Below are 21,145 nucleotides of genomic sequence, written 5' to 3'. Positions count from 1 at the left end.
ATCCGGAATTCCCTGAAGTTCCGGGATTCGGCTCGGTGTACTGTCCGTCGTTTCCTTTTGCAGCAGAGGAGAGGAGGTGGTGTCGAGAGACTGGAACCATTTAACATCATAATCCCAACCAAACGCCACTGTACAATGAAATTAACTTCATTCACGCCCGCCTCTGAACTCCGCTATTTTACCATACTACTGGTAAGCGCTCGTGCATCTGTGTGCACTTTAGCATCCCTGGGACTTCTTTTGCACTAGAAGTTATGCTAGCGAGCTAGCCAGTTAGCATGGAACGCTAGCCAGGAGTTAAGTGCATGTCATGAGATTTAAACAGGGCGTTGCAAACAGAAGTTATGGATATATCATAGGTACAAACTAATGTTAGTGATTTTATATAGCGTGTGTAATTTGAGTATGAAGTAAGCCTAATGGGCAGTTCAGTTCTAAGCCGGCTAGTTGTGTGTGCATTGATCTGAGTGATGTAGCTACTTAGCATGACCGGTTACTTTTCTAAGTATTATTAAGACATCCGGCAAGTAACTCAACGTGGCAAGATATTTAATTTTGCAAACAGTGAACTAGCTGGCTGACTGTATCTCTTATCTATCCATATTATTGGCTCACAGTGAAGCTTTGTGAACGCTGCATTGTTTCTAAAACCTTTTTATTTCTTTTTTACAAGTTCTGTTAGTTTTGTAGCTATAAGTGAATGCAAGTAATCTCGTGGTACATTGGAGCTGTTTTCATGATAATAAAGTCGCTCCTCTGGCTAAATCAAGCCTGTTTACAGTTACTGATGTGTGGAAATAAAACCGCGTTCATTTGTGGTTATTACGGTAATTTATGTGCCGTAACATTCGGGTGTTTTGGTGTTCAGTGTGTAAAAAAATAAACAGGAGTTTATTTAAGAAAAATGTAAAACAATGCTTCAATACAGAAATATCATGTCAGGAAGTTCTCTATTTATTTGAGCGTCATTTAGCAAAGATAAGCATTTAACTGGCCGCTTTAGGCTTTTTCGTCTTAACCACCGAATGTGGTGTTTAACTTAACCCAAGTTTATGGAGTTATTTTGGGATGCATTCCGTTGCCTTACAGTCTCTTCGGCAGGAAAACACCTGATTGGTCGATTTCTCTGTTGTGGCCTAATCCTATTGGCTGGCAACCCGGAACTAGTTTGAAGTGCTGCGCTGTTCTTAGAGTGATGTGAAGGTAACACAGGCCTCGCTGCCAGGACAGGAAGCTCGTAAAATTAAATGTTATTATATAAATAATAGTAATAAAAATATTTTGATGATTATAAAATAGCTGTACACACATTAGAAGCAGTGGATAAAAACACTGTCTATCTATCTACTGTGTAGTACTGTGCAAAAGTCTATAATTTTTTTCAGTACAAACTTTGTTGTATATTTTTATTTTATGACTTCTACATTATCGAGTCAGTACAAAAATACTGTAGATTTCCAAACATTAGTTTTCCAGCACAAATTTGTATGTCAATAAAGAAAGCAGCATATTATGTAAAATACCATTTTTCAGACCCAAAAAAAAACAACCCCAACATAATGAAGGCTGCTTTGTTTTACTGTAAAATAAAAAGTGAGAGCGAACGTCAGAGTCTCCAGAAGAACTGTGTCTGGTTCTGTAAGATGCCCAGTAGAACTTACCAGCTCATTTCCTTATAAAACTGCACCAGTTGTACCCGAGACTGCAATTTTATTTTAAAGCAAAGGGTCATCGCACCAAATATTGACTTTGTTTCATTTATGATATTTTGTATATTTTGTAGTATTTGATAATTTAGAAACGTTCAATTTCACTATTTAATTATTTTTGAAGGCATCTTTGCTCTCCAGCATTTCTTTGCATGTGCCTGTATAGACTGTTTAGACTTGTGTGTGTGTGTGTGTGTGTGTATATATATATATATATATATATATATATATATATATATATATGAAATGTGCTTTAAACGTTGTTCATTTTTTAATGAAAGGTTTCAAGATTAGTTCTCTAACGATTAAGTAGGTGGAGCTGAAAAAGATTTGAATCATTTTTTTTCCCCTTGCTCCTTAAGCCCACCCCCTTTTCCCACCCATGAACACAAAGCTTCACCCTCAGATCCTACAGCACCAGCAAGGACTCATGACTTCACATTCAAGTGCACTATATACACGCAAAATCCGGCTTATAATGATTTTTTAGAATGATGACGACTGCCGCTGCAGTCCGTTTTTTCTTTGTAATAAGCTCTTATGAGCGCTAAGCTGCGATATTATCGTGTTAGCATAGTTAGGGGTGGAGTGAAGGGATGTGAGGGAGTGTCTATAAAATGACCGACTTGCATTCTGGCCCGTAACAGAGTTTTCCAAACTGGTTTTCTGAGCCACGTAAAAACAGTTCTTCCTCCTCATCCGTTGCTACATTTATCACAGATAATTGTGATAGTGAAAGTATTTTCCGACTCGCTTTGCTTTTATTCTGCTTGAACAATAGCAAAGCGAGTCGAGGTATCATGTTAAATCTTCAGTATGACTTATGAACATCGTGCTCTGAGAACTCAGCGTCAACGGAATGAGAGTACAAGTATCAGGATGCCATTGTTATAACGCAATGGTTCAACTCATGTAGGTTTCGCAAACAGTCCATTAGGCTTCTTTATTATATATTCCCTCATCTGTTATGTCTATTGTGGCAGTTGGTGTTGCTCTTCTCGTTATGCCAGGATCTTTGGGAGGTCTAAGTATGGCAGCATGCCGTATTGTGTGGATTGTGGATTAATCTTGGAATTGGCTCGTTTGTACTTCTGTTATGTTTTGCTGACAGTAGGAGTGAGATTAGTTGACGATTTTAAGCAGTGCTGTTCAGTGGCTGCCAACAGTATGGCTGTGCTTGCCATATGGCTTGCGGACTGTCTGTGTACGTGTTTAAATATGTTATTATGGTGAGTTAGATTCTTTTTTACAGGGTCACTGGGCTCACTATCATGTTAGAAACACACCGAGACGCTTCGCCCCGCTTCACATAGATCTTAGGTGACGATACTGACCTGTTTTGCAATTGTAATCAGGTAATGTAGCATTATAGTTCTGCGTGTGTGCTCAAAAAATGTTTTACGAAGGTTTGTGACCTATCCCTAAGCAAATATAATCTATTTCCTTAGGGAAGTTTGTTATTCAGGATGGCAGTACACGTTTCATCCATTCTGCGCTCCTTTATTTAATTTTTCTCCTCCGTTTAATTTCGCCAGAGTTTAGATTATAGATAAGACACATCTTTTTTTTTGTTGTTTTTTATTTTAACCCAGCTGAAACCATTTACTGTGGTGTTGGATATCGGAGAAATGTGGTCCCTCACTTTTAATTATGGTCATTTTAAATCACTTGCTGTAGGGCTGGGTGATATGACAAAAATATTATATACTTATCAAATACTTGAGGACATTTCTACATGATGTGTATCACACATTAGTAAAATAAAGTTTAAAAATGTTAAACTGACTTTGACTGTACTTTTCTTTAATGCCTTCAAAGGCAAAGATTGTTTTTTTTTTTTAATTACGTTAAATCAAGAGCATCCACTCAGTACCATTTAATTTGTAATGATTAAATACATCACCATATCAACGATATCTCAGAAAAGTGTATCATGTAATCATTTATCACGATAACGATATTATGTAGAAATATAACCCAGTCCTAACTTGCAGTATTATGAATGGTCTGCTACTTCTACTCAATGGTCAGTAAACCTACCACGTGGTGGGTGGATGTATCTATCTATGGATAGATGGGTGAGTGGGTGTATTGATGGATGGATGGATGGTTTGGTGGGTGTATGGCTGGCTGGATGGATGGTTTGGTGGGTGTATGGATGGATGGTTTGGTGGATGGAAAGGTGGATGGATGGAATGGTGGGTGTATGGATGGATGGATGGATGGTTTGGTGGTTGTATGGCTTAATGGATGGATGGTTTGGTGGGTGTGTGGATGGATGGTTTGGTGGGTGTATGGATTGGTGAGTGTGTGGATGGATGGATTGGTGGATGGATGGGTGAGTGGGTGGATGTATGGATGGATGGGTGGGTGGATGTGTAGAAGGGTGGGTGGATGTATGGATGAATTGGTGGATGGATGGATAAATTGGTGGAGGGTGGGTGGGTGTGTGGATGGATGGATGGGTGGGCAGATAGGTGGGTGGATGGATGGAATGGTGGGTGTATGGATGGATGGATGGATGGATGGTTTGGTGGTTGTATGGCTTAATGGATGGATGGTTTGGTGGGTGTGTGGATGGATGGTTTGGTGGGTGTATGGATTGGTGAGTGTGTGGATGGATGGATTGGTGGATGGATGGGTGAGTGGGTGGATGTATGGATGGATGGGTGGGTGGATGTATGGATGAATTGGTGGATGGATGGATAAATTGGTGGAGGGTGGGTGGGTGTGTGGATGGATGGATGGGTGGGCAGATAGGTGGGTGGATGGATGGATGGATGGGTGGGTGGTTGGATGGATGGGCGGGTGGGTGTATGGATGGATGGGCGGTCGGATGGGTAGGTGGGCAGGTGTATGGATGGATGAGTGGGTGGATGGATGGGTGTATACTCACTTTATTGATCCCCTGCAGCATTGCAGTAGTAGTAAACGGCAAACATTTACAGATAACCATAACTACAATGAGGTAGAACATTGGATGAAATATTCTTGAGTGGCTGTCGCTTCGATATTATCTGTGCATGAGAAACAATATTGTGTTTTCTATTTAAAATGAACAAGAACAGACCTAGAACAGGGACCCGTGTGATGACAAATTCATTCAAATGATCTTTTGCCACAGGGAGGAAGTTTGATGAAAAGTGTAAGGCAACGTTTTATGAAATGTTATAACAGGCTGTATTCGTACATGCATGCAAATCTATATTGTTGGACAGTACCACAGATATCACTATGATAATATCAGGATAAATGACACTACAACATGCTGGCTTTCAAGTAGCAGATCCGGTATTGCTGGTCCTTCTAAAGGTATGGAGTTCATCCATCACGCTGTACTGATTTTAAACACTTTTACATGAGAAGTAGGGCTTCAGTGAATTCAGGCGCCATGCCGTGGAGACGCTGTGTGTTTCAGTGCGAAAGCAACTGCATATTTATCGTGCTGTTCCTGAGCAGTACGACCCAAACGTTTGCTTGTGCACAGCGTATTTTACGAAGGACGACTTCCTGAACCCGGCCGAGAACGTGGCAGGTTACACACATGGGCTACTCCTGAAAACTGGGATGATTCCCACTTTGCTTGGACAATCTTGTGCTTCTGAATCAGAACCTGTAAGTGTGTTTGATTATTTTCTGAATGATCTGCTATTGTCAGTTCAAATGAGGAGTTTTGTGTTGTGGCTCAGTTGTAGACCTCTGCTGACGTGCTAGCTAAAGTTTTCTTTAAGTGTTTGTTTGTATGTTGGTGGTCTGACGGAGACCTTGATTGTAGCTGCTGTTGTGGTTGTATCTTGAAACGGTTTATATCAACTGAATCACAAGAATCCTAGCTTTCCAAAGGTATATTTGCACGAGTACCTATGTAGAACAGCTGTGTACAGCCGAGTTAGCCCTGCCGATGGAGTCAGGATTTATATCGTATCTGAAAGATAAGAGAATTACAAAATAAAATCTTACCACTGTGAAGTGTTCTGATCCAGTACTACTTGCAAACTTTCTTCCGCGTGATCGTCCGCATTTTCTGAATCGAGATCGAACTGATACAATAAAAGCGACGACAAGTTGCTTAGGAGCTTAGAATTGCTTTAGAAGCTTTGGAGGCTACAGCTAAAGCTAAGGGGCGTTACTTTTCCGACACACACAAGCGTTACTTGGCCAATCACAACGCAACGGGTCAGCTGGCCAATCAGAGCACTCCGGGCCTCTCGGAAGGAAATGTGTGCGTTTCAGGCAGCCTGGGAATAGAGGTACTTCAATAATGTACAGTATTTCACAAATAATGCGTTTTTTTTCTGTTTTTTTTTTTTTTTTACATTAAAGCATATTAACCTATTTTATTACACCCAATAAATAACATAATTAACGTTTAAAACATTTAAAAATCATATATATGACCCCTTTAACGGACTGTGCATGCATGTGTCTGGAAACATTATGCCGTATTTTACCTTCTATAAAACGACTAGTAGAAATAACCCCAGGAAATATATAGCCTGAATTAAAATGTCAATAAGATTGCGCTATGACCTGTTTTGCTACTTTTTCTTCATTATGGAAAAAAACAAAACACGTACATGGTTTGGTCAAGCCCTACAACAAAGGTCAGAATAATCCATTTGTATTCAGATGAGGTGTATGTAGTAGACTTGGAATTTTTGGCGTGAGAAGCATGCGTACATCATGAAGACGCCTGCAAATTGTGCAGATCATATTTACTGCACGAGTCTTCCGGCAACATTACTTAACGGATGCTTAACACGCCTTCATGAGAAAATGAACTATCACACAGAATACAACAGAGCAGAGTTGGTTTGCCTTACTTCCATTTTGGTGAGCATGATGCAACGATGTCACACACAACCTCAGGATTTCTCGTGGACTTTCCTCACCTACAGCAAAGGGCATCAGGTCAGTGATGACATCATAGGTCAGGTAGTTGCCGCTAGGATACCACCAGCGGGGGGGATCTCCATCAGCGGGGATATTTCCAGTGACGGTTAGTGAAAGTGTGGTAGAATGCAGTGGATGCTTCTCATGCAAACCCCACTGAATGAATAGAGCAGGTAACCTCAAAGTTTCTGCATGACTGTTTTTTCTGTAAATATTCATCAGTAATTTGGATCAGATGATGTTAAATCCAGTGGTCTTTGGTCCAGGTATGCACGTGGGGAAAGTATGTATAATTTCCATCAAAACGAATGCCACACTCCCAGTGCTGCTGGGATAAGCTGCCGATCCACCATGACTCAGGATAAAGCGGTTACTGAAATGAGTGAGATGATGAATCTGTTGTGGTAAAGCGTCTCTGAAATCAGTGGACGAGTCATTCAGTACGTTTACATGGACAACAATAATCCGATATTAACCCGATTAAGACTCTGATTAAGAAACTAGCATGTAAACAGAGATTATTGATTATCTTACCTTAATCACACTATTAACGTCATGTGAGAGTTTTCACCGCATTTTGCGACAGGACACGATCACACACGGCAGTGCTCAACCGTTTTATGCCAAACAAGAGCGCACGGCTGCGTCCCAAACCGCGTACTTACCTACTATATAGTAGGTGAAATACATGTATTTCAGCTACTATATATAGACGGTAAGTACGCGGTTTTGGGATGCAGCCCACAGCTTCAAGCAGTCGTCTATTTGCACATATAGCATGACAAATAATTAACTGCACATGAAGCTTTCGTAAAATTAAAAATATAAACACCCAAAACTGTTTACGGTACCATAACAAAGACCAACTGTATGTTGATGTGTGAAATTCTGGAGGGAACAAAATGCGACTCATGTAAACACCTTAATCACAATATTGTCTTATTCAGAATTAGGTCAGTAATTAGATTACTGCTGTCCATGTAAACATAGTCAGTGAGAAACTCATACTGGGCTGCAGTATTTGTCTCTTTTTCATTTGATGCAGATGTTCAACACTTTTTACATATAAATAAGTTGTTGGAATACTCCTTGGAACTTGGAAAAAGTGCCACATTGTGTTCTGTCCATGCTGTGCGCAGGCATGTTGATTTGATGTCACTTGCTGAACTCGGAGTTGAGTAAACCGTCCCAAGTTCCTGTGTAGGAATTCTGCATTTTCTTTGTTTTTTGGGGGTGTTTTTTTTTTTTTTCTTAGTCAGAGGTCAGTAATTCTGAGTACAGAGTTTTAGTTGAACGCAGAATCTTGTTTATAGCGAGTTCGTGTTAGTTGAGTGTGTTGGAATTCGTCCATGCTTTGAATGTATGGTTCATGTTTGTAGTGTCTCAGATCAATGTTGACACTATAACCCTGGTGAGACCGTATAAAGCTTTGCGAGCATCAGTGCAGAATTGTTAGAGACTCACGATGCATCTAAGAATTATTTTTCCCCAGTCCTAGTATTTGGTGTACTTGTAAAATGGTTGGATTTGACACCCCTGGGTCCGTGTCGAGTTTGCTGTCCGACAGACACGCTGGCAAGCGTGAGCCGAGTGAAGATTTCGGTGAGCTCATGTTTTCAATGGTGTCCGATTAGAAAGTCATATTTGACTTAATTAAAAACAAATCAGTCCCTCCAGCATTTGGCAATTTTGCGATCGCAGAAATGAACGCGAAATCAAGCAAACGCTGTAATATTCAGAGGAGCTTGCAATTTTTTCAAAGTTAACAAAGATTTTTTTTTTGGTTTGGGCCAATCCTGCACAAACTGTTAGTTTTTCATTTCCAGTTGCCCGGGCAAGTGGGTTCAGGTTGTTGGTTGTTGATGCTGGAGGCTACATTCTGCCACTGTGGATGACTCCAAGCAGTGCAGTCTGGAGATTGCTGAGGATGGTACCGCTTGAAGTACAATGGAAATGGTTTTGGACCTTAATTCCACATGTACATTCTCACTGTGGTTGCTGGGACTGCGGTTGCTACTGTGGTCTTGGGACTGCAATTACCACATACGATTTTGCACTCAGGTCTCCTTTAGTGAACAGTGGACTAGTTCAAAAAACAGACTTCATATAAAACCATAATGAGCTTTCCTTTCCATTCACACTATCCGTTGTTACTCAGATGAGGACGGGTTCCCTTCTGAGTCCGGTTCTTCTCAATATTTCTTCCTCATATCATCTTTTCCTTTTCCTTGCTCAATAGGGATAAATTCACACACTTAAAATCTGTATCCTGTGTTTATATGTTTCTGTAAAGCTACTTTGAGACATTGTCAAAAGTGCTATACGAATTGAATTGAATTGTTGATATATAACGTTCATCAGCATTTTCTGCTAAACTTGTCCAACAACCAGAGACACAACTCTACATCATGTCGACTTTCGCAAAAGAAAATATTTCGTATCGCTAACTTTTTTCGAATCCCACCACCTGCTGCACCACGCACATGAACCGAGGAGACACGGTGGCTGTTCGTAAGAATAGGGTTAGTAGGCATATTAAGGTGAACAGATGCTAGGTCTTTCCAGAACTGCCAAAATGTTAGACTTTTTCTCGAGGACTTCAGCTCCATAAAGTCACCTCTCAAGGATTCAAGTACTCAGGAATTTTTCCTAGTCTGTAGTAATGTACATAATTAGTTGGTCAAATTTTGAGTTAAATACTTTTGGTAGCTCTGCCACATACAATACTTTGTTCTAATGTGAATTTGTCTAATTGTCGAAGAGTGGATCAGTCTGATCGGTTTTTTACTTCCGAATCCTCTTCAGTGTTTAGTGTTTGAGTGCCTCTTTAACACAGTTCTCCATCAGAGCACTCCTCTCAGCTCGGGGTTTCTGGTTCTTCACGTCGAGCAAAGTATTTTATTATAAAGTGTAACTCTATACACACACCTGCTGAGTCAGACTGAATCTTTGTCCTAATCCTGCTTGGATGTTGTGTCGTTTGTTCGGTTTTTACAGATAACCGGGCTGTACACGCCAGGGCGAGGGGAGATCACCAGTCTGGATGCAGGGAACATTGACGACATCCTTAGTAAGTGCTTGTTTCGTTTGTGTGTGTGTGTGTTGTTTACGAGTTTATTGCAAGCGGTTAACTGAAATGAAATGTGTTCTTCTACAGACAATGCTGGAGTGGCTTTAGTCAACTTTTATGCAGACTGGTGAGTATGGCACTGTGTGTATTTTGGTAAATTTTCCATCTGTCTGATCTTAGGCTTTTCGTTTTTTGTTTGTTTGTTTTTTTACATTTGAGTTGAAGGAAATAGAAATGGGAATGACAGAAAATAAAACAGAGAAGAAGGGAAAAAAACACCCAAATAGGCTTGTCGGACGTTGAGGTAAAGTCGGCCTTTTAAAATAAAAGCTGATCTAACAAGGATGGATTAACTCGTTGGGACTGGCGCATTGAAGCTTTTACATTCGTGCTTATGTGCCAGTTAATGAAATTATGATTTGCCCTTACTGATCAACAAGTGAAACATTAGAATTAGTACATTGTCTGTGTACGTTGCGTTCATTCGTTTTTTTCAACAAAAAAAAAATAGTCATTTCTGGGATTGAATTAATGACCGGATGTATATTAGCAATTGCTGGGTAGATTAAAGAAAAAAAAATCTCTTTTAGTGCCTGATGTACAGTTAAAACGGATCAGTACATCCTTTTTAAGAATCATAAGAGGGTGACTGTAAAGGAGGATGCCACGGAGGTTGGAAAAAATCAGCAGGATTTTCCAGGTGCTGCAAATGAAGAATATTTTAATCACCTGAAATGTATTTTTGCACACGTTTATCCCATTTAAAAAAATGTTTTAATGGTATCTTTTATGAAAACAGAATAACATTCCCGAGTGTAGAATAGCTTCCTGTACTTGAAGGTCACTGAAATCACTGCAGTGGGTGTTTTGGTCATATTTGGATTCATGAATATTTGATTTCAAGACATTGTATGTTGAAACAGTTTGTTTTAAAAATTTAGTTATTTTTATTAATAAATGAATCGATTTCCTATTTTGCCATTTCCTATTTTCCTTATTTCCCCATTTTCATTTAAAAAAATAAGAAAAACGAGCGAATGCAACATACATGGACTGCTCAGTGTCCCGAGTTGGAAAAACACCTCACCACAAATATACATATAAACATAATTCTTTAATAATTGAAACCTTAAGACATTGGTGTCGTTGGTTGGGGTTTAGGAGTAAGGATACATCCATCCATTTCCCATAACGCTCATCCTACACCTATCCCAGGGTACGAGGCGGGGGACACCCTGGACGGGGCGCCAAGCCAATCACACTACGGACAATTTGGAAACGCCAGTCAGCCTACAGAGCATGTCTCTGGACTGGGGGAGGAAACCGGAGAACCCGGAACCCCCAAAGCACTTGGAGAACATGCAAACTCCGCACACAGGGCAGAGGCACACGGGATTCGAACCCCCAACCGTGGAAGTGCGAGGCAAACATCAAACCACTACGCCACCGTGCCTCTTTTAAGAATACCCCTCTTTAAGTGTCGTATGTAAGGAGTAAAACACGATGGTGTGCTCAGATCTCGAAAAAGTAACCAGTGATGGGGTGGTGTGGACGGAGATCTGACCTCGGTGTGAAGCAGAGTTGCCATTACCAGCTCACAGTTGCTTCATCATACCACAAAAACTTGAACGTGATTACAAGTTTGTGTTTGTTAAAGAACTTGGTGTCATGGTTTTTTTTTGTTGTAGTTTTTTTCTGTATCTACATACATAATATTGTAACCATGAAATAAGTTGTTCAGTGCAATCATTTGCATTTTGAAACGATCCTTCACCTAGTTTTTTTTCTCTCTGTGAACTCCTTTTCATGCTCAAAACCTCGTGTGTGTGTGTGTGTAGGTGTCGGTTCAGTCAAATGCTGCACCCTATCTTCGAAGAAGCCTCTAATGTGGTGAGAGAAGAATATCCAGAACATTCACAGGTGGTGTTTGCCCGTGTGGACTGTGACCAACATAGTGAGTACACGCACGCACGCACGCACACACACAAACACACACGCGCACACACACACACACAAAACCAGTTTAGCCTTTCAGATAAAATAAATGAAACAGAATTATTGATGACCCATAAAGCGTTTGATGGTTTAATGACAAAACTGCATCTTCTGTGAAGTGAAGGCGGCTCAAAGATTCCCCGCTGCGTGAGCGTGTGTGTCTCTGCACGTTTGTCCATGTGTGACAGACAGAGCTAGGGTCCACCCGATGAGCTTTGGAGTATTTAACCCTCAGTATGGGGTCAGCTTTCATCTCCACTCTCGCTTTTTCTGTCTTGCTCCTCTTTTCTCACTTGCTGTTCCGCTACATTTCACTCTTCCAGTTTCTCATTTTGTTCATTTTTTGTTTTTATTATTTTTTTTTTTTAAACTACACAAGTAACTTCACTGGGAACCATACCCATTACGAGTGCATGTTTCAGGCTGCGACGCTCGAATCAATCTAAACTCGGCCACGATCTGCTCGAATGGAAACGCACCTAGTTTGCTTTAGTGCTGTAGAACACAGACTGTTTGATTGGTTTCTATGTAAAACACATCTTTGTACTTCTGTGCACTCACAAGCTGGAGTTCCTGCAGGAAGTAAGCGTTTGACAAGTCTCAAAACACCAAGTCACAGAAATGGTGGTAGAGCTCTGGGTAAACATATACGCATGACTTTGCAAACTGGCCCAACCAGAAATACTGAAAGCCACTGAAACAGTCAGACTTTTAACCAACCGTCGTCTGAATTTAAAAAAAATAATCAAATAGAAAGCAAAGGCAAATTAGAGAGGCTGTGGTTTCGGTAAGATTCTCGGTAATTCTTTAATTTAAGGGAAACGTGCTAAATTTGGTTGATGAAGGAGCTTTAATTAAAAAAACAAAGTTTCATAGGATGCAGGAAGTGTGCAGTGAAAAGCCTGAGCCTTACGTCGGTCAAATATAACTAGTTATCATTGTCGCCTATATAAATTTCCAGATTTTAGATCAGCGAATTAAAATGAGGTTAAAATCCGGAATTTTAGCTTTGTGTCTTATTATTCCCAAATGCTTTTGTTGGTCACACCTGCTGTATATTTCTTGATCAGTTTCAGGGAGAGATACACTACCGGTCAAAAGTTTAGACGCAGTCATTCTTTATTATTTTCTTTTTTTTCTCCACATGTTAGAATAATAATAAAGTCTGGAGCAACACAAATGGAACTATGGGAATTATGTTGTGATTAAAAAAAATAATAAATTAAAATAATTTAATATTTTAGCATCTTCAAAGTAGACCCCCTTTTTGCCTCAAATTTCCAGAAATGTATTCTTGGTGTTTTCTCGACCGATTTCTTGAGGAATTTCCCTGAGATGCTTTTTAAACAGTATTAAAGGAGTTCACACCTGCACTGGACTCCTTATCGGCTGCCTTTCGGAATATTTCGCTCCAAGTCATCCATTAAAAAAAAAATTATTTTGTAAATAAAATGTTAGTTTTTTTAATGTAAGAAATGAATATGTCGGCACAGTTATATTTTTTTCTACAACACCGATTTCAAACATTTAATCATACACCTTCAGATCAAAAGGATTTTAAGATCATGAGAAACATTGCAGTCGAGTGTCCACAAACTTTTGACCGGTAGTGTCCTTGTTTTATTCTAGTGATCCTTTTGGCTTGTGTATATTGCCTATGTATATACACTCATCATCAAATGTATTAGGAACACCAGTAAAGTTGCAGTTATCTAATCAGCTATAGTCAACGTTAACATCAGACAATCTAGTGAGCGCCAGTTCTGTGAGAGGACACGCCCTGTTCGGGAGAAAGGTCAGAGGAGACTGATAAGACAGGAAGGTTCTAGAACGGAAATAAGCGCTCTTTGGATCTGTGGTGAGCAGAAAAGTATCTCGGAAGGCACGACTTGAGACAGATGCACTGCAGCAGGAGAAGGACTACATCGGGTTCCTGTCCTGTGAGCCAGGAACAGGAGTTCTGAGGTTACAGTAGGCACGTAGACACTTGAAGATTGGAACGATGTCACATGGTCTTTTTTTTTTATATTTTATTTTTATCCCCAGTCCAAGCGATTCTCACTCCAGCAGCCTCAGGTTCCTGTTGTTGGCTGACGGGAGAGGAACCCGATCTGGTCTTCCTGTGTTGTAGTCCAGTCGCATCAAGGTTTGACATATTGTGCATTCTGAGATGCAAACGAATCCTCACCTTCTGACCAAGCAGAATTCAGAATCCAACAATGCCCGGGGCGGAGCGAATTCAAATGCCTTGTTAATTACTAACGCGTTAATAACGGACTGTTCGTTTTACAGCACGTGCAGCACAGCGCAGCGTTCTATAAACGTCGGCCTGCTTTCTCTTTCTAGCCGATATAGCGCAACGCTACAGGATCAGCAAGTACCCAACCCTGAAGCTCTTCAGAAATGGGATGATGATGAAGAGGGAGTATCGAGGTCAAAGGTCAGTGTCGGCCATCGCCGACTTCATCCGGCAACAGAAAGTGGACCCGATCACGGAAATCCACAACCTGGAGGAAATCAACAAAGTAGATGTGAGCGCACATACTCACATGCGCACACACACACGTATGCACATGTATTAGTGAGCTGCATTGTCCAAGATGTGCCATTTATTTTGCATGCAAGACCACCCCTTTTCTTTCTTTCCCTCTCATTCTCCCTTCAGAGGACTAAGCGAACCATCGTCGGCTACTTTGAGCAGAAGGACTCTGTGAACTACCACACGTATGAAAGGGTGGCCAATATCTTGAGAGATGACTGCGTTTTCCTGGCAGCGTTTGAGTAAGAAAACCGATCTCCGTTTCCTTCCTAATCACTGCAGTAAGACAGAAACTGAGCATGTCTCCTAAACTCAAGCTTAGCGCTCGACGCTCGTTTACAGTTTTCTTTATTTTTTCCATATTTCCGACCAATTAACGAAAGAGTATAATAAGGGCATTTTCAATTTGAGCCCTGGTGAGTATTACACACTTTTATGCCGCTTATGAACTTTCATAAGCTAGCTCCTTTCCATGTACACACCTCACACAGGAGTGCCAACAGCTGCAACAATAAACCGCACAAGCTCCTTCATGAAATCTTGTGCCTGTAGTTTGTTGTTGCTGATGAGGGTTAAAAAAATAAATCAATCAAAAGGGAATTATGACCAACAGTGTCTTGTTAGAGCCGAGCCTAACGACAGACTTAATGCAACACAGGCTAGATCTGAATTCTTGGCTTTTGAGTCCTGTTGAGGCATTACACTTACTTATTCTCTGGTTTGTTTTCTCTCTGTCTCGGTCAGTGAGGTGTCTAAGCCTGAGCGGTTCAGTGGCGATAACGTTATCTATAAGCCAATAGGAGAGACTGTTCCTGACATGGTGTTTCTCGGCTCACTCACAAACTTTGACCTGACGTACGCGTGGGTGCAGGACAAGTGTGTGCCGCTGGTCCGAGAGATCACTTTCGAGAACGGAGAGGTAAAGTTTCTTTTCTCTTTGGAATTTTTTTTTTTTTTTTTTTTTTTTTTTTTTTACACATACAGGTGCTCACCTTCCACATTATTAGGAACACCTGTACCTCTGTTCATTCATGCAGTTATCTAATCAGCCAATCTGGCAGCAGGTCAAAAAGAAAAACAAGCGTAAAATCATGCAGGTACAACTCAAGCGTTTGAGGCTCATCATGACCTGCTCTTTTTTTCCCCCAATGCTCGACCGTCCAGTTTTGGTGCAGCTGTGCTCGCTGTAACTTTAGATTCCTGTTCGTGGCTGACAGGAGTAGAACATAGTGTCGTCTTCTGCTGTTGTAGCTCATCCACCTGAAGGTTTGGCTTGTTGTGTGTTCTGAGGTGCTTCTCTACTGACTACGGTTTAAAAAAAAAAAAGGTTATTTGAGTTACTGTAGCGCTCCAGTCCGCTCAGACCAGTTTCTGAAATACTGAAACACACACGTCCTGCGCCAGCAACCAGGCCACGGTCACTGAGACCGCACTGGACCAGTATCGCTAACATTACGCTACGCTGCTGCCGCCAAATGATTGGCTGATTGGAACGGGCAAATGTACAGTGATTTGCGTATTAGGCTGTGAAAAGATCTGTGGTAAAATGTGATTTATGTGTTGAATTAACTGAATTTAACTACATATATAGTTACATGTGTGTGTGTGTCTAGGAGCTGACAGAAGAAGGAATTCCATTCCTGATCCTCTTCCATCAGAAGGAGGACACAGAAAGTCTAGAGAAGTTCCAGCAGGAGGTGGCACGCCAGCTTATCACTGAGAAGGGTGTGTACACAAGACAGGCATGAAAAGAGAAGGGTACACACACAGCTGAGGTCATGGCTTCAGAAAGGGAACGGCACACACACTAGGGTCGTTCACAGACACGCAGTTCGTTCAGAGGTTATCCGAAAGTCCGTTCATTGACTCTGATGGCTATTTGAATATTAAAATGTATTTACAGAGCGTCCTTTCGAGGGTGCCAATAATTCTGGAGCGAAATATATAGGATATGTAGCTGTGATGTTGGGTCACAAATATTGATGATAATGCTCTAAGTATCTTGTTTATGTCCTAATCTCTAACTGTATGTATGTATGTATGTATGTGTGTGTGTGTGTGTGTGTGTGTGTGTCTCAGGCTCTATAAATTTCTTGCATGCTGACTGCGATAAGTTTCGGCACCCTCTGCTACACATACAGAAGACTCCTGCCGACTGCCCCGTCATTGCTATAGACAGTTTCCGCCACATGTACGTCTTCCCAGAATTCAACGACCTCTCGTAAGTAGCTGTCTCACTTCCTTTCTCACAGTGTCTTATTAATTAGGTGTGTGTGTATGTGTGTGTGTGTGTGTGTGTGTGTGTGTTGGTACGTGGAATATAGAGAATAATTGCAGCCCCATCTCCTTGCAGGTTATCTCCAGCTCCAGATACTTAGCAATTAAATACTAATTATGCCTTCACCCTTAAACCATCTCTCTCTCGCCCTCTCTCTCTCACTCTCTCTCTCTCTCGTGCTCTCTCTCTCTCTCTCTCTCTCTCTCTCACACCCACACACTCACACACCCTAGTGCTCTAGGCCTTAACTTTTAGTTACTTTAATTCATTTAACCAGTATGTGAGTTAACAGTGTCTTTATTTATATATATATATATATATATATATATATATATATATATATATATCAATCAATCATCCGGTCAAAAGTTTGTGGACACTCGACTGAAATGTTTCTCATGATCTTAAAAACCTTTTGATCTGAAGGTGTATGATTAAATGTTTGAAATCGGTGTTGTAGACAAAAATATAATCATGCCAACATATTCATTTCTTTCATTAGAAAACTCACATTTTATTTACAAAAATATTTTTAAAACGGACGACTCGGAGAGAAATATTCTGAAAAGCAGCCAATAAGTGTCCAGCGTAGGTGGGAACTCCTTAAATACTGTTTAAAAAGCATCTCAGGGAGATTCCTCAAGAAATCGGTTGGGAAAATGTCAAGAATACATTTCTGGAAATTCTAGGGAAAAGGGGGGTCTATAAGAAGATGCTTAAATACTAAATTATTATGATTTATTTTGGATTTTTTTTTATCATAACATAATTCTCATAGTTCCACTTGTTATTAGTACAGCTGTATGTATAACTCATTTGTTTTGAGTTTTAGCGTTATCGGGTTTGGACTCTAAATTCAGTGCATTTCCAGAAAGCATCCTAATTCAGCACACACTGTATTTCATAAACAATCGCTGCGTACCATTATTCAATCTCACCGTTATCAGCTCACCTCTCTGCAGACTTTGATGTTGCTGATTGGCCAGGAGCTTGAGTTACCGTGGCGTCTGTGGCAAGACAACATCGTTATCTCGTTACAGACGCGTGGGTTTGGAGACGGCCCGGCTTTCCTGAGCTCTTAGCCAATCGCTGATCAAATCAACAAGGGCTGCTCCTCAAGTTTATTTTCATCTGTTCACTAGCTTTCAGACAAAAACCTTTTTTTTTTTTTTCTTCTTCCTTTGTGTTTTCAGAGTTCCAGGAAAACTGAGGCAGTTTGTGTTAGACCTCCACTCAGGAAAGCTGCATCGAGAGTTCCACCATGGGCCCGACCCCACAGACAGCACTCCAGGACAGGTCAGGAAACTCAGACAGGCTCCAAAAGTCTGCGTCCACTACCTACATCTGTTCGTTTCATCAGCACAAACACTTCACTCACACCAACAGTGAACAGCTGCCAGAAATGTGCCAGAAAAGTGGGCGGGGTCAAAGTTGAGCAAATTGACGCAAATGAGAACTGAAGTGATTTTGGTGGCTACCACTAGGACTGAGGGACGGTGACGTTTCTCTTTTTCCCCCTGACTGCGTTTCATTTCCACGTTCGTTCCCCTTCGCCACTTGATATTCACTCTGCTGCAACAACCTTAAATATTCATTTCTGAAAGTACATCAAGGCCTATAAACACTTTTTTTTAAAAAGCAACAGAGGAGACAGTGATGCTCTGCACAGATGAATTGTTCTCTAGAGGGAAGTCATCTGGTTCATGATGAAGTGTGTGATATTATGTACACTCTGTTGCTAGCTTGCGTGGATATCGCACTAGCATGCCACAACCAGAGAAACCAAGGGCAACTGTCGGTAAAAGTAAAGCTCTCAAAAACTATCAAATCAAGTGGCTTTATTGTCATTTCAATCATACACAGCTGGTCCAGTGCAGAGTGAAACAGAACAACGTACATAAAACAACACACTAACCACGTGAGACGAGACAGAACTAAATAAGACCTACACATTCTACATAAAATGCACGTGCAAACGTGTGCAAACAGCATAAGACAGTACAGTAACTACTAAAACAGGACAACAGGTACAGTAAGTGACAGTGTAGCGCCGAACAGAACACAGTTGTAGTGTGGAAGTGTACGATACTGAACTGGTAGTGCAAAAGTATAGCAATGTAATAAAAATGCTGTGAATATAAACATAACGTACAATGACATCGTATTCAGCTTATAGGCTACCATATATGGACATAGCAGGTATTACAGTAGCAGCCAGGTAAAGAGTATAATAGTGACAAGAAATTAATTTTAGAAATATAGTAACAGCAAAAATGCAGGTAGTCAATAAAGAAATGTGCAAATATTGCAAGGGGAGTGGGTTAGTGTTCAGCTCGGTATGACTGTGCCAGTCTCTTGAGTATTGAGGAGTCCGATGGGTAAAGACTGGTAAGATTAGTAACTAAGATTGGTAAATAATGGGGAGATTAGTCAATAGGATTGGTAAATAATGGGGAGATTAGTCAATAGGATTGGTAAAGAATGGGGAGATTAGTCAATAGGATTGGTAAAGAATGGGGAGATTAGTCAATAAGATTGGTAAAGAATAGAATAGTAAAGATCATTCTTTACTATTGCAGGTTATTCTTTACTGAAAATGATGTAGTGGTGTAATTGAGCCTGCATAAGGTTTTGGATATTAATCGACAACATTTAACACTGTGTTACTTTAATGCATTAATGTTTCACTATTTGAATGAAATTTATTTACTTTTATTTTTGCCCCAATTTCCAACCTTATCTATGAAACGTGCCAATCTGAGAGGGACAAGGCTAGCTCGGCACTTTTCACGTTTCTTCATGCTTCTTCCTATCCTGAATGACTGCCGGTCGCCATGGTCACGCATCACGTATAAAACCAGACATCTGACCAGAAATCAGGTGTCTCCTTGCAACCCAAAAAAAAAAAAAAAACAACAACCAAATGCTCACGTGTAATTCATTCATGCAGTACGTTTTTGTCTATTAGTGTCAGAACAAGATGAAACCGCTCTTCATGGTCACTGCCATCTGTTTATGGTGAAAACACCATGTATTGGTGCATCAAACACCTCCAGTTAAACTCTCCACTTTATGTGTTCCTGAATTTGTGTCGCCAACAAACTGCGATTTTTCTATCGTAGACAAAATTGTGAAAATCAGCAAAAACCGTGGAGCCAAATAAATAAGAAACGAATATTAACTTGCTCATATTAAACACAGAACTTTTATTAACGAAACTAATAAGACGGCTCGGAGGCACGGCGTGGCTGCACCAGGCTGTAATATAACCAACAAATTACACAACGTTTAAATAAAAAAGCAGAAATCAGAAAACACTGAAATCTGACTCCTGCTGGTCTGTGCTGCGACTCGGACTCATTCGGCTCACGCTGAATTGAGCAGACGCGTTCAGTTTTTCCGTTCTCTAACTGAACTCAATGATTTTTTAATACTATAAAAAGGCGAAACGACGGCGTGGGCGGTGCCGCGGTGGGCTAGTGATGTAATCGTTGTGCGGCACAAACACCATGTAACACCTGTAACACAGACTATCGCAGCAAGCCTACTGGACAGCTACAAATACTGTATCAGCAATGACTAAACGTACAGATAGCTAATGCTAATGGAGAGAAATAAATATCCCACTTTGAACACTATTTCTCATTAGAAAATCTTCATCATGTAATCAGACATTGAGAGCACATCATCACACCGTCTGTTCTAGACTTCAGCCAAGATTTTATTGGAAGCGTCTCGTAAAGTTTGACAAGTAATAATCTTAAAACGGCTGTAATCTCGCAGTGTAAAACCTGGATTAGACACGCTTACAGGAGAGCGCTAACGGCCGTGTTGCATGCTATCTGACTGGAATGGGAGAGAGGAAAGCTAGCGCCAGGATTTGAACTGCCAATAAGCCATGCAACAATTTATTTTTTTATTTATTTTAAATATAGGAAATTGTGTGTAACCAGGCTATTCAGATGCTTTAATGGACGTATTAAGTGATAAGAAAATCGTGTTTGTTTTTGATAGATCGGGTAATGGAGTCTGACCCTACCGCATTTCATCATATTTATTAATAGACATATGCGTTTCTGCCTGACAAGTCTCCATATGTTTGTTTTGTGACTGCATTAGATAGCGGACTCGTTTGAACCGTCATCAAAAGGATCAGTCACTATCTTTAATACAGCCGGTGCGTTAGATGACATTTTGGCCGGTTATTTTCGATGATCAAAGTCGACTGTGTGACGAGTTTCAGACGTCCGACTTTTTCCAGTTCTGGAAAAATAGGTCAAGCCTAAGAGAATTAATGCAGGTTTCATATAATTAACACTATTAACTAGTGCTGACGTCTGCATTGAGAACAGAGAGTCCTTTATGTGCCAATCGTGAGAGACCTGTACAGTAATTCAATTATAAAGTGATGCAGGGATAGATAAATCAGTAGCCATGCAGATTTCATGTCTGGGTTATTATTTATCTGTAGTTGCCTGTCAAGATTAAATACAGTCAACAACCAAATAAAGAAAATAAACTCTATTCTGTTATTGTCTTAAAGGTGCTATAGTCAATATTTTTCATTTCGTTGTCTCAGAACACGTGTATTATGTAAACCCAGTTTGGAAACCTGCCTTTCTGGTCTGGAATTTTTGTTGCTATTTAGATTGGCCTCTTTG

General features: G+C 40.5%; 1 protein-coding gene across 2 annotated transcripts in view; it reads left to right on the top strand.

Moving 5' to 3' along the window:
* Positions 1-32: 32 nt before the first annotated feature.
* The window catches only part of erp44 (endoplasmic reticulum protein 44), a 23,486-nt gene continuing 2,373 nt past the window's right edge, over positions 33-21,145 (top strand). Inside the window, exons 1-10 of one of the 2 annotated variants that reach the window (XM_053611951.1) lie at positions 33-192; positions 9,600-9,672; positions 9,760-9,799; positions 11,511-11,626; positions 14,014-14,198; positions 14,333-14,448; positions 14,951-15,125; positions 15,820-15,931; positions 16,286-16,427; positions 17,678-17,780. In XM_053611951.1, the coding sequence (XP_053467926.1) occupies positions 136-192; positions 9,600-9,672; positions 9,760-9,799; positions 11,511-11,626; positions 14,014-14,198; positions 14,333-14,448; positions 14,951-15,125; positions 15,820-15,931; positions 16,286-16,427; positions 17,678-17,780 (1,119 nt within the window). In that variant the 5' untranslated portion in view covers positions 33-135. The remainder of the gene's footprint in view (positions 193-9,599; positions 9,673-9,759; positions 9,800-11,510; positions 11,627-14,013; positions 14,199-14,332; positions 14,449-14,950; positions 15,126-15,819; positions 15,932-16,285; positions 16,428-17,677; positions 17,781-21,145) is intronic. The other variant, XM_053611950.1, reaches the window with a different exon arrangement.

This window comes from Ictalurus furcatus, chromosome 23 (genome assembly GCF_023375685.1).
Source record: "Ictalurus furcatus strain D&B chromosome 23, Billie_1.0, whole genome shotgun sequence".
In the NCBI taxonomy this organism is placed as follows: domain Eukaryota; kingdom Metazoa; phylum Chordata; class Actinopteri; order Siluriformes; family Ictaluridae; genus Ictalurus; species Ictalurus furcatus.
Note: the sequence above shows the minus strand (reverse complement) of the source record. Positions and strands in the feature narration are given on the sequence as shown.